The sequence below is a fragment of the Microtus pennsylvanicus genome, chromosome 2 (genome assembly GCF_037038515.1).
Source record: "Microtus pennsylvanicus isolate mMicPen1 chromosome 2, mMicPen1.hap1, whole genome shotgun sequence".
Taxonomy (NCBI): domain Eukaryota; kingdom Metazoa; phylum Chordata; class Mammalia; order Rodentia; family Cricetidae; genus Microtus; species Microtus pennsylvanicus.
In genome coordinates this window covers 9,196,049-9,209,214 of record NC_134580.1, presented here as the reverse complement: position 1 = coordinate 9,209,214, position 13,166 = coordinate 9,196,049, and the positions used below count along the sequence as shown (strand labels likewise).

At 49.1% G+C, this 13,166-nt stretch overlaps 1 protein-coding gene across 6 annotated transcripts in view; it reads left to right on the top strand.

The window, feature by feature from the left end:
* The window catches only part of Csf2rb (colony stimulating factor 2 receptor subunit beta), a 39,533-nt gene that overhangs the window by 18,099 nt on the left and 8,268 nt on the right, over positions 1-13,166 (top strand). For 4 of the 6 annotated variants that reach the window (XM_075959986.1, XM_075959985.1, XM_075959983.1 and 1 more), the window contains 7 exons: positions 5,274-5,449; positions 6,542-6,665; positions 7,999-8,186; positions 9,730-9,887; positions 9,964-10,132; positions 10,605-10,740; positions 10,846-11,003. In XM_075959986.1, coding sequence (XP_075816101.1) covers positions 5,362-5,449; positions 6,542-6,665; positions 7,999-8,186; positions 9,730-9,887; positions 9,964-10,132; positions 10,605-10,740; positions 10,846-11,003 — 1,021 coding nt within the window. In that variant the 5' untranslated portion in view covers positions 5,274-5,361. The remainder of the gene's footprint in view (positions 1-5,273; positions 5,450-6,541; positions 6,666-7,998; positions 8,187-9,729; positions 9,888-9,963; positions 10,133-10,604; positions 10,741-10,845; positions 11,004-13,166) is intronic. The other 2 variants (XM_075959987.1, XM_075959984.1) reach the window with 1 other exon arrangement.

Genomic DNA, 13,166 nt, shown 5'->3' with positions numbered 1-13,166 from the left:
TTTTTAATGCTTTTAATGTTTTAGTTTCGAGTTTCAGATCTTTAACCCACCTTGGATTTGCACTGGAGAATAAGATGTAAAGAAACAACTTAATTTAAAAGCACGGTCCCCTCCCTTATTGGTTAGAAGCCACGAGTCACAAGCGTGCAGCCCCCCTCCTCTCTCAGTGGCTGGAGATAGCACTCCGGCTTTCTAAGCCCTGACACATTGGTTATATTACTTATCGGGTTTTTTCCTTCTTTCTTTCTTTTCTTTTCTTTTTTTTTTTTTTTTGGCTTTATCTACAGTTACTTTTCTCTTTGCAAATCCAGCATGCCTCTTCTCTCCCATTTCTTGGGATTCAGAATCAGCTCATCCAGGGCATGAAACATCCTTCTGTATCCTTCATTTCCCTTGCACTGAGCTTCAGGATTATTCTCAGCATAACCGACCCCTGGAGACAGAGGTGGGACTTTCTCTGATAGCCACCTTGACTCAGAGGGGAGCCATGCAATCCCCTCTGGTTCTGACACTGCCCTAGGTTTCAAGGGGACAAACTCAGGTCATCAGAATGGTTTGCACGTTAACCATTTGATAGTCCTGTCAAGTAAACGGGCTTTTGCCTCTTGGCTGGCGCTGCACTGAGTAGACTTTTTAGCGTCTACCCTTCCCTTGTCAAATGCTCCATACGTGGCCACCATGCACGCTCCTTTAACAAATCTGTATCCAAATGGCTTGTGAAATGGCTTTTGTGTGGGGTGAATTTCCATTTGCTGTCCCTCTCACCAAAAATTATATTTCTTCATAAGCTTAGAAATTAGAGCATAGAAACACGTCTGTCCCCCACTTTCTCTTCAGTTCTCCTGTCTCTACACTTACCCTTCACCCTCAGTGACTTCTAACCCTTACTTGTTTCGTTTTGTTTAGAAAGAGTCTCACTGTGTTGCCCAGGCTAGCCCCAGACTCCTAGTCTGAAATAAAGCTGCCACAGCCTCCTTAGTAGCTGGGATTGATGCCCACACAAGGCCCTGACTCAGTCCTTACCTGTCAATCACCCCTCCTCATTTATATTTGACACGGGCACTGGCCTTAACTAGCATGTTCTGCCCTCGTGAAGCCAGTTTTCAGTTCTCCTCCACCCCAGCCCCATAGCCACCGCCCATCTTCGTCATCTGGCCTTGCCCTGGCCACAGATGTGTGCTAACTTGTGTTTCATGCGGTGGCAGCTCTTCCCTGCGTAACTGGTTTCTCTGTTTCGATACAGTACCTATCTTGCTTGGAATCTGTCTTCCCTTTTTAAAAAAAATGCTAGAATAACTTTTTTCAGGAAATATCTGAAAATTCTTCCTGGCCTTCATGGGGGCCAAAAACACTTTGGTTGCCCCCTTGAACATCAAGGAGAACTTGGTCTTTTTAAAATTTTTTAGTATTGTTTATATGGGGCAGGGCACACATGGACCCCAGCCGGCATGGAGGTCAGGGGATAATTTTCTGGGCTCATTTCTCTCCACTGTGGAATCTGGGACTTGAACTCACATCAACAGGCTTATGCAAATACTTTTACCTGCTACAGCTCCCTGTCTCCTCGGTGTGTGGTTAGAAACCAGGGCTCTCCTGGGAAATTGTTTGCCAATGTGCCCTTTATCCTGCTGGAAGCAGCCTGCTGTTCGTTTCCTTCTGGAAGCTTCTCTAGGACTACCCTTCTCTCCTTGAAAGACTAAATGTTTGCCTTAGCGCATAAGTGAATGACATGTTATCATGGGGGATCTTGGAGGTTTGAACTCGGTCTCTGTCTCTTATTCGGCAGCCTCCTTCTTGAATCAAGTTTCTCCTCCTTGTTTCTTGGTTAGTGGACTGCCATCGCCTTTAAATCCAGAGGGTGCTTCCAGGTGCATTTTAGATGCATGTAGAAACTCTCACGAACAGTGCTTAATTCCCCAGGTGTCCAGCTTCCCCTCACATAAGGAGACCCCAGAGTGGACCTCAGGCTGTGGTAGTCACTCTAAAGTGACAAGAGGAAGCCTGGTTCTCTTCCTAATGCACCTTCCTTGCATATGGCTTCCATCCTTGCCTGAGGATCCAAAATGGCTGCTGGAGTTCCAGACATCACCTCTGAGACAGGGGTTAGAGAAAGAAAGAAAAGAAGAAAGGGAAAAACAATCAGACCTCTTCCCACGCAAGCCCATGCCTTTCCAGTGGCCTCTGGGCAAGGTACACATAGGGCTTCCACTCCCATCTCCTTGGACAGCCTTTCGTCATGTGACCATGCCTAGTAGCAGAAGAGAGTGAGGAATGTTACCTTTTATGCTGTGTGAAGTGGGCTCAAGAAGATAAGGGACAGCTAGGCAGCTGGCACTGTGAGCCACATGTGTCCCTGATTCTCTGCCCTCTGCTTGGTTTACTCTACAGAGCTTTCGTGGTGTCTCAGACAGTGTCCCCTGCTTTGTCCATGTCCTCGTCTTTGCCCACCAACCTCAGTCAGGTGCTTGTCTGTGGTGTCCGTTCTGTGATCTGACCCATCATTGCATGGATTTTTCCAAAATCCTGGCTCTCTATCTTCCGACATCTTATTTTGACAGCAGCAGGCTGGGTTCGAATGGCTCTCGGCTCTGCAGTAACCAAGGGTGCAGGCGCAGAGCTTCAGCGTTTGCTGTCCATGGGCTCTGTCTGGTCAATAAAAGAAGGTCAGCATCTGCCTTGGAGCAGACACAGGACATGTCCATCACCGCCAATCAGGAAATACAACCTCTCAGGGAAGCATGGGTAGAGAGGGAGAGTCCTAAGCCACAGCTGGGCTCGGTTCCAGCCTGTCTCTCACAGCTGTGGCATCATGGACCCGTCACTCATCCCTATACTGTTTCCTGTCCGTAAGGACTCTAACAGCTGCCTTCACCAAGATGTACCAATTTTTGCAAAGTACTGCACACACTTCCTGGCTGACAGTGGGCGTTAAACCTCCGTCAGGTACTGACAGAATTCTCTGGGCTTGTTTAAATGTTCCACTCATGTTCTTAGATGACACAGCTCTGTTGTCCGTTACAGTCCATCAGGGTGACTTGTTCTCCATGACTTGAAGTGTTAGGGACTGAATGTCCATGTCCCCCAAAACTCTTAGGTTGAAACCCCATGCCCAATGAGAGGGTACTGGAGATAAGGCCTGTGGGGAGTGATGGGGTCACAGGAGTTAGCCCTTATGGGGGATTGGTGCCCTTATATTAGACATCCCAGGAAGCTCCCTTGGTGCTTCTTCTATGGTGATAGCAGTGAGAAGCCCGTGAGAAAGAGGCTTCATCAGACCTCAAACCTGCATGTACCTTGGACTCTTGAAGTTCCGGAACTTCAAGAAATAAACGTCTGTGGTTTTTAGGAACTGCCCCATCAGTGATGGTCAGTGTCAGCAATTCTTCCAGATTAAAACATTGGTATATCTTCTTTTTGCCACATTGTCCTTTGCTCGATGACTCTGGTGGCTTTATGGGGAACTGGGCTTCAAAACACCTTCTTCACTCTTTGTCTCTGAATCCTTTGATTACGTCTAAGCTTAGACAGCTCAAGAGTGCAGCGGCAATGGTTTGATGTGGTTGCACCCTTAGTATGTGACTTCTTAGCCTCTCGTTTGGGGATGGGTGTGAGGAGAGGTTTGGGATTTGTGTGTGTTGTTGTTATTCAGTCATATAATCATTTTCAAATGGAATGTTCAGTCATTTTACACTGTTTACTGATTCCTCTCCCATTTAAATAGAGCATGCTCTGGTAAAATAACACTTGTTCCTGTCAAGGTGTCCATTGACTAGATAGGTAAATGATTGATATGTCAGAGACTGGCAATGTTAGAGATAGATAGATCTATAGATAGATAGGGAGATAGATAGATCTATAGATAGATAGGTATATAGATCTATAGATAGATAGGTAAGTAGGTAGATAGATGATAGAAATAAATCTATAGACAGACAGGTGATAGATGGATAGATAGATGATAGATAGATAGATAGATAGATAGATAGATAGATAGATAGATAGATCTATAGACAGGCAGACAGACAGATGATAGAAATAAATCTATAGACAGACAGACAGACAGATGATAGATGGATAGATAGAAATAGATAATGGATAGATGGATATATATAGGTGGATAAATTATTAGATAGATGATAGATAGATAGATAGATAGATAGATAAATAGATCGATCTATAGATAGATAGGTAGATAGGTAGATGATAGAAATAAATATTTAGACATACAGATGATAGATGGATAGATAGATAGATAGATAGATAGATAGATAGATAGATAGATAGAGCTATAGACAGACAGACAGACAGATAGATGATAGAAATAAATCTATAGACAGACAGATGATAGATGAATAGACAGAAATAGATGATGGATAGATGGATATATAGGTAGGTAGATAAATTATTACATAGATGATAGATAGATAGATAGATAGATAGATACATAGATACATAGATAGATACATAGATAGATACATAGATAGATACATAGATAGATACATAGATAGATACATAGATAGATGATTCATGTATGAATAGACAGACATAGATATATGATACATGCACATGGATGGATAGAAAAATTGGCAGATGTGTACACACAGAAATGGAATATGGGTAGATAGATGGATAATTTATAGATACATAGGTAGACAGATGCACTGATAGGCAGATAATAGATGGAAAGATAGGTCTGTGTATCTTGACAGAAGTTTCAAATGGCCTTGTAGGAGAAGGAGACACATACAGAGGCTCTGCACTTCTGGTACTTCCCAGGTGAACGTAATGAAAATGAGGAAATCCCCAGGCTTCGGGGAAAGGGGAACTGGGAAGAAGAAGGGCCTGTGGGACAACTGAGGGTAAATGGAGCAGAGGTGGGGAGAGCACCAGGCTCTGCATGTACTAGAGAACAAGTGTGTGTGTGTGTGTGTGTGTCTGTGTGTCTGTGTGTGTGTCTGTGTGCCCTCACTCATATGTGGGGCCTGGTTCAAGTGAAGCACCAGCTCACTTCCATCTCTGGGCACTGCCCCATTGTCCAAGGGGGACCTGCTGTCTCAGAGGCTATAAGTTCTATATCTCTGCATGATCATGCTTTAGGCCAAAAAGACCTAAGGAAAGGGAACAGTCCCAAACACCACACATCAGGGCCTCTCATTTGGATTCTGGTCACTTGATATCAGCAAATTCCTGGGCAGCTCTCAGACTACAGACCCTTCTGCAGTCTCAGAGTAAAGAATCATAGACTTGTAACCTGAGTGTGGCCCAACCCCCAGCCAGGCAATGAGACAGGACCCCAGGACAATGAGGATGCCACCCTGCCCATAACTACAGCCCGCCTGTGCAGTCACCTAAAGTCCCAGAATGGACCAGCAGATGGCACTGACCTGGAGCCTGCTCTACATGGCCCTGCTGGCTCTCTGCTGGAAGCCTGGTGTGACAGAGGCACAAGGTAAGTCTGAAGGCCCATTCCCTTTTCACCCTTCTTAGTTGAGTCTGACAGGAACCACATCCACCATATCCCCAGCGGCCCCCAGACCCCCAGCAGCTCCATCCACTGGATACAGCTTTGTCTTCCTGTCTCTCTTGCACCCTCCCTTTTCTCCCTCAGGACTTCCCTGGGCCCCTCTCTTCCCTGTTCTCCATCTTTCTGCTCATCCTTGCCTGGCCCTGGGGCACCCAGCCCAATGGTGTCCCTCTGCACCCATATTGCTCAATGTCGTCCCCAAAGCCCAGCCTCCAGTGAGCCAGCATCTTCTCTGCCCCGCCCCAGACACTCTACTCCTCTGAGAACTTCAGGTCCCCCTAACCCTTCCTTCTGAGGGCTCTGGCCTAAGGCTCTCTCTCCACAGTAGGTCTAGCCCTCGTCTCTACTCAGAGACCCTGTGGGATAGTCTAGAGGCTTCCGAGGCTGGAAGACTGTCCTCAGTGCCCCTGAGACCTCCTCCGTGACAATGTGGAAGTCACATTCCCTTTACCAAGCCCAGGTTCAGAGGTCAAGACTCAGATGATCAGGACCCTGGGTAGGGAGGTGACAGCTACATGTCAGGCCCTGCTGTGTCTGTCCTGCCAAGTGACACCACAGAGAACAGAGCCGACCTGGGCAATGCTCTCAGGGAGACCTGTACAGCACAGGACACGCAGTCACAGCTGAGAATCCGCTGGCATCTCATGTTCCTGGAGAAGAGGAATGTTTCCAGTGCAGCCCATCAGGCTCAGGGTCCTCCATCTATCAGCCCTCCTGGGTGGGCCTCAGCAGGAAGCTGGAGGTGCTGTTGCTTAAAAGAGTTGTGGGATTCAGGGCCTCATGGTGCACACATTTAACCCAGCACTCAGGAGACACAGGCAGGAGGATCTTCGTGAGTTCGAGGCCAGCCTGGTCTACATAGCAAGTTTTAGGACCATCCAGTTACACAGAAAGACCCTGCCCCCAAAATAAAAACAAAACAAAAAAGACAAGCAAGCAAACAAACAAAAAAAACAGAGTTGTGGGACAGGGGACACCTGGAGGCGAGACTGTGACTCTCCTGCTTCTCGTTGTCAGACACCATCCCTCTGCAGACTCTAAGGTGCTACAATGACTACACCAGCCGCATCATCTGTAGCTGGGCCGACCTGGAGGATGCCCAGGGCCTCATTAACATGACCCTCTATCGCAAGCCGGGAAAGTGAGTACCACTGGGTCCACTGGTATTGAAGCCCAAGGACCTTGCTGCCACCAACAGCCTTCCTGCCCCTGTATCAGCAACGATGTGCTCCCACCATCCCCAGTCACCTTATATATGTGCCACCCAACACCTGAAGTGGTGTCTGCTGCACCAGACCTCTCCTGCACTGAGCATCCTGTCCCCCTCTCTCCTCTGCCCCTACCACAGCCCCCTCTAAGGGACTCAGTTCCTCATGCCTTTCCCATATTTCTTGTCTGAATGCACTCGCCTAGGATGTGTCTGTCTCCAAGGAATCCAAACTGCACCTATCACTCAGAAATACCCCAAATCAAATGACCAAGCCTGGGCCCTCGACTCCCAACCCTCCCAGGATGACCTCCTTGTAGTTCATCTCCACTTGACTCCCAGCCGCCACCCTCACCATTTCTAGTCCAATGCTAAAAGCCAAATTCTTCTCTTGCCTTCATCTCCACTCCTCACTTCAGTTACTGGGAGGAAATGGTACCGTGACTACTGACTGAGAGGTTTTGCTTAAAATGTCTTCTAGCTCCTTTCCTGCTTCTCAGTGAACACTATTGAGTTTGTCTCTCGAGGAGGCGCAGGTCTGACCAGCTCAGACACCACCACCATCCAAACTACTTACGATCACCAGGACGGTTCCCTGTCCTTTTCCTGTCACTGTGTCTGTCCATCCTAAGTCTTTCCCTTACTCAGTAAATCCTTCGAATCCTGCACCAAAACAAGTCCCCACTTCCCTCACTCATAAATTCCTGTGTGAACACTATTAACAAACACAGAGGGAAACCTACCTTCCTTGTGGCAGGACTCACGACTGTGTAGCCTGCAGCATGAAAGTCCAAACTCAAGGACAATTTGTTAGGTCTGGAAAGAACTGACAGACAACTGTTCAAACTAAAGATCCAGGAAAGGAGTTGTCAGATTCTTCCCTGGTTTGACATCACAAGTGTAGGACTTCTTTCTATAAGGACATGGGGAGAGGGTACTATGGTCTCAGGTGGGCTTTGGGACAGTTAGCAAGCAGTCATAAGTTTCAGCACGATCTGAGTTTTAGATGCACGTACTATGATGAGGTAAAGGTGACCGGGTCATTGGCTGTCCTGGGTGCTGCACATCCAGAGAGATACTACAAATCTGTAAGGTTTTGGTGTGTTTTGTGCGTGTGTTTCCGTGCCTGTGTTTCTCTGTCTCTGTCTCTGTCTCTCTCTCTCTCTCTGTGTGTGTGTGTGTGTGTGTGTGTGTGTTGTTCACTACCAGATACTTACCTTAGATCAATGCAGGCATGAAGACACAGCTAATGAATGTTCACTGACAGGGACTATCCAGTGTCCTGCAGCCTCAGTGATGACCTAGTCTGGTCAGAGTGCCCGTCTGCCCACCGTTGTGTGCCCAGAAGATGTGTCATCGCCTACACAGGCTTCAGTATGACAGATGAAGACTACTACTCATTCCAACCAGATCGGGATGTGGGCATCCAGCTCGTCGTCCCATTGGCCCAGCATGGTGAGCAGCGGGGGTCCTGCCTGGGCAGGGGGTGCAAGAGTGGACAGGTTCCTGGAGGAGGGTTGGAGTGAGTGTCTCCCAGGTTGAGAGACCCTGACCTGAGGTTAGAACAGATGTGATATGACCACTCTGCCTGAGGTTCCCCCTGTCCTAGCTGCTTCAACTGCTTACCCAGCCCTCAAATTCTCCTCTGTAGGGACAATGACTGTGACTCCTGTAGGACTTTCAGGTGACAGAGTCACTTTCAGGTGACTCTGGTCCCCTTGTCTTGCCTCATGGCTGCAACACCTTGCTCCATGACTGAGGCTCCCAGACCCACAGAAGCCCCAAAGTGCCAGTGCTGGGCAGCAGGGATGGCCGTGACAGGTCACACAGCCATGCATTGTCCATGCATCTGATTCAGAGCCAGGCTCCTCACCACCCTCTCGGGACTAAGAATGTGCATTGGGTCCACAAGACCCATGCTGCAGCATGGTCTTAGGTGGAGCCAAGGATCGTCTGCGAGGTTTTCTTGGGGACTATAACAGACATGTCACCAGCATTTCAGACTAAAGGAGAATCTGAGGTTTGTATGGTTATTCTAAACCTGAGAAGTCAGGGTCGTGGGGAACACTGTGGGTCTTTTTGCCCGCAAACATTGCTAGGTTGATAGCTGTTGTAAGTGAGTGCCTTGGTGTCTGAAAGAGTCCCTCCTCCTGGGAGCTCAGAGCATCAGCCTGAGGAAGTTAGGAAGCTCATAGAAGTCAGTTGCCATATGCAGGGGATGAAGGCAAAGGGATCAGGCAATCAGGAAGGGCTTCCCAGGGGGAATGAAGGAACTTTGCCATTGAGTCCTTGGTTTAGGCGGAACACAGAGTCAGAATAAACTCTTAGGAAAGCACATGTGCAAAGGCTGATTAGTGGGGGGTGGATTCTGGAGAGAGTGTGGCAGGCTGGAAAACTTGGCCACGTTCATTGTCTACAAGAAACATCAAGTTCTAAGGGTTGAACAATGGCAGGGAGAACATGAGGAACAGGCAGCTGCATCTCAAGCCTTGAAATAGGGAATGGGATAAGAAAAAGCAAACTTGCCCTAGTGTGAAAGGAAGGGATGGGAGTTACAATGAATGGCCAGAGAAGGGAGGGACACGGGGTTCTGTCTGGGGACAGGAGTACAAGAAAGTCACCAGGGGAGATGACACTTACACTGGGGAAAGACAACAGGAGGCCCCTGAGCTGTGGAGAGGGTGGGTAACAGGAGAGAGGGCAGAGGTGGCTCTCAGCGCCCTCTGCTGGAATGAAGGCCCAGTACACAGCAGAGCAGGAGGAGGCCCCATTTAATTGAATGTTCAGACCCTGGAAGGCACAATTGCTGTCAAATCTGATCCCCAAGTTTTCAGGTCCCAGGCCTGAAGCTGCAGAGTAAGGGTCCTGAAGCTCTTTCTAGTGACCATCAGCTGATGGTGTGAGCACAGAACCTGGGCTCAAGTGATACCCAGAAGGCCAAGCTGCCCTCAGGTCCCCAGCGTGCAACCATAGAAACCCTCTGCTTCCTCCCCTGCAGTGCAGCCCCCACCTCCTAAGGACATCCGCATCAGCCCCTCTGGGGATCACTTCCTGTTGAAGTGGAACTGGACCCTTGGAGATGCCCAGGTCCCCTGGCTGTCACAGGAGGATGTAGAGTTTGAGGTGGCTTACAAGAGGCTTCAGGACACCTGGGAGGTAGGTCCCTGAGTCATCTGTGCCCAGCCTGGTAGGATGGCCGAGAAGGCTACTTCTTCAGCTCCCCTCTCCACAGGATGCTCCCAGACTCAACACCAGTGACTTGTGGGTCTCCCTGGCGTCAAAGCTGTTTCTACCCAGCAATATTTATGTGGCCCGTGTGCGCACTCGGCTGTCCCCAGGCTCAAGCTTGTCTGGAAGGCCCAGCAGATGGAGCCCTGGGGTGCAATGGAACTCCCAGCCAGGTAATGGGGCCTGTGGGAAGTGCTCCTCGTAGGGGACCAGACACTGGAGACAGTCTACCCGAGGCTCCAACTTCTGCCCAACGTTGCCATCGGCACCTCCCACCAGCCCCTGTCCCCAGTCCTCTATCTGGTCACTCCATTTCACACACCCTGAGCTTCATGGCCCCAACTGTGTCCTATAATGGCAGTGACAGTCATGACAGCAACAGCAGCAGCATGGGCCCTTGTGTTAACAATGCTGGACTAGGGTCACCTGTGTCCCTGTGTTCATGCTAACACTCAACATTCAGACTGGTCCCCTCTCCCAAGATGGAGCAGAGGTATCTGGGTCTGTCCAGGCTGGGGGCACACAGAAGGCAGGCCAGGGCAGAGTTAGGCCGAGGTCCACAGCCAGGTGTCTAGGAGTCACCTAGTGTCCCAGCCTAGGAAGTGAGTGATGCTGCAGTGGCTGAGGGGCAATGTGTTCCCACAGGGGACAAGGCCCAGCCTCAGAACCTGCAGTGCTTCTTCGATGGCATCCAGTCCCTCAGCTGCTCCTGGGAGGTGTGGAACCAGGTGGACAGCTCTGTTTCCTTTGGGCTCTTTTACCGCCCCGGTCCGGCTGCTCCGTGAGTGTCGCCTCTCCATGCTGCCCTGCTTCCTCTTATCCCTCTGAGGTCTTAGCCTGATCTCCCCTCCTCTGCCCTGCTCTCAGCTCTCTTTTGCTTCCCCAGGGAGAAGGAATGCTCCCCGGTGGTGAAGGAGCTGCAGGACAGCCTCTGCTCCCGCTACCACTGCAATCTAACCGTGTCCAACCCCAGCGCACACAGCCAGTATGCAGTCTCTGTTAAACTGCGGAAACAAGGGAAGTTCATCAAGAGTTCTGATCACAGTGAGTTTGCATTCTCTGCATGGGTTCCCAGGGCTATAGGGCTATTGGGTCCATTGTATATCCCGAAAAAATATAGGGACGACTACGGCACCTTTGTGTCTGTCACTTCCAAAGATTTTCAGACCAGTGAGTCACGGTGACACAATGAATACTCTGGAGTTAGAAATGTGTCTGATTAGGTAAGAGTGATTGATGAACAAGCATGAGGACCTGAGTTCAAATCCCAGCACCCACATAAAAGTTTGAGTGTGCTCATATGCACCTGGTAAGAGATGGGAGGATAGTTGGGGCTTTTTGGCTACTAACATGGATCCAGGGTCAGTGAGAGAACCTGTCTGAAGGGAATAGCACACAGAGAAAAGACAGGAAACGACTTTCTATGACTTCTGCACACCTATGTATAGGCACCCATACCCACACGTAGGCTTATGCAACTGAGAAATGGAGAGGCAGAGACAGAAAGAGACAAAGAGATGGGGAGAGAGAGGAACCAGAGACACCACAGCCCACTTGTACCTCATCTGCTCTGAGATGACACTTGTCACTGCTCGAGAGTAGCACTTGAAACTGCTCCTTCCTCCCCTTCTCCTTCACTCAGCCACACACTTGCCCCTCCCTGGGACCGCCATCCTTAACTCTCCTCTCCCTCTGAGGTTTCCAGCCTTCTCCTCCAACTAATGTTCTCACTCCCAAACTCTGCTCTAGGTTTTACTTTGTGCCAGGGAAGGAGTGTGTGCCAGCAGATGGCTTCCTTATAGATCCATGTCACACCTTCCCGGCACATGGTAAAGACCGTGAAACAAGGAAGGCTTTTCATCCTTCCAGTAATGCGTCCACCTTTGGCAGACAATCTCTTACCACCTGAGTTCACACCCAGCAGTTTCTCTTGGTGTCTTCCTTCCAGGAAAAAGGATTCCTCTTGCTCAAGAGAGCCCTTCCATGTGTTATTGTCATCCACGTTACTTTTGTTAAATTTCTCTGAAGTCATCAAGTTGTGAATCTTCTGATGGGGAGAGAGAAGCCCAGAGTGACTGAGGGACTTCATTTGAGCTTCCCAGCTCTCTGAGAATGTGCATCAGGGCTACATGAGAAAGCCTGAACACATGGTTGTGTCTCAGCTTGTGGTCTGCTGGCCAAGTGTGCAGGATTGTCACCAAGGGTCTTTCAGATTGGACTCAGTGTGGTGGGAAGAGGGTCATCTGAGTATATCTGAAGGCCAAATTCAGCTGGTGTGTGTGTATGGGGGGACTTTTAGAATAACAAGGACTTACTAGCCCATCCTGCCTTCAGGCAACTCCCGTGATTACTGAAGCCACAGAGGGGAGTGGCTGTCATAGGACAGTGGAGACACAAGCTCTTTACTGCTCAGTTTTTATCTGTACTCAATCAGGGGCTCAGTTTCTCCGTGTGTAAAATGGGGGAAGTTAGAGCACCTCGCAGGGGAAGTGGGAAAGCAGAGAAATCGATTTCCCACAAAGTGACTGTGTTGCCCAGGAACTCAAACAGTCCATGTACCTAGACAGGGAGTCACGGGTTGCTGATTTTCCCCCCTGTAACCCAACACTAACAGAAGCACCAGGTTTTGGGCCACCTCATCACTGTGGCTTACCTCAGCCACTCCCCCAGGGAGGGACATTGCACTTCAGTAATGTTGGGTGTTCATCTTAGAAACTTTTCTATTGTTGTGACATGACATCATAACTAAGGCAATACATAAAAGAGAGTGTTTCCTTTGGGTTAATGGTTTCAGAGGTCAAAGTTCATGATGGCAGAGCAGGGCAAGCTGGCACCAGGGGAAGAACCTGGAGCAGCAGCTTCAGCACACCTGGTTTGTTTGGATGGTTGGTTGATTTTTCAAGACAGGGTTCCTCTGTGGAGTCCTAGCTATCAAGAACCTAGTTTTGTAGTCCAGGCTGGCCTCGAAATCACATAAATCTGTCTGCCTCTGTGTCCCCAGTGCTGGAACTAGAAGCACGCACCACCATACACACATCTTGAACCAAAAGCTAGTGGCAGAGTGCACATCAAAGTTCTCCCACCCAGTGACACACCTGCTCCATCAAGGCTACACCTCCTAATCCTTCCCAAAGAGTTCCACCAACTGAAGACCAAGTATCCAGATATATGGGCCTATGAGGGCAGCATTTTCATTCAAACCCCACA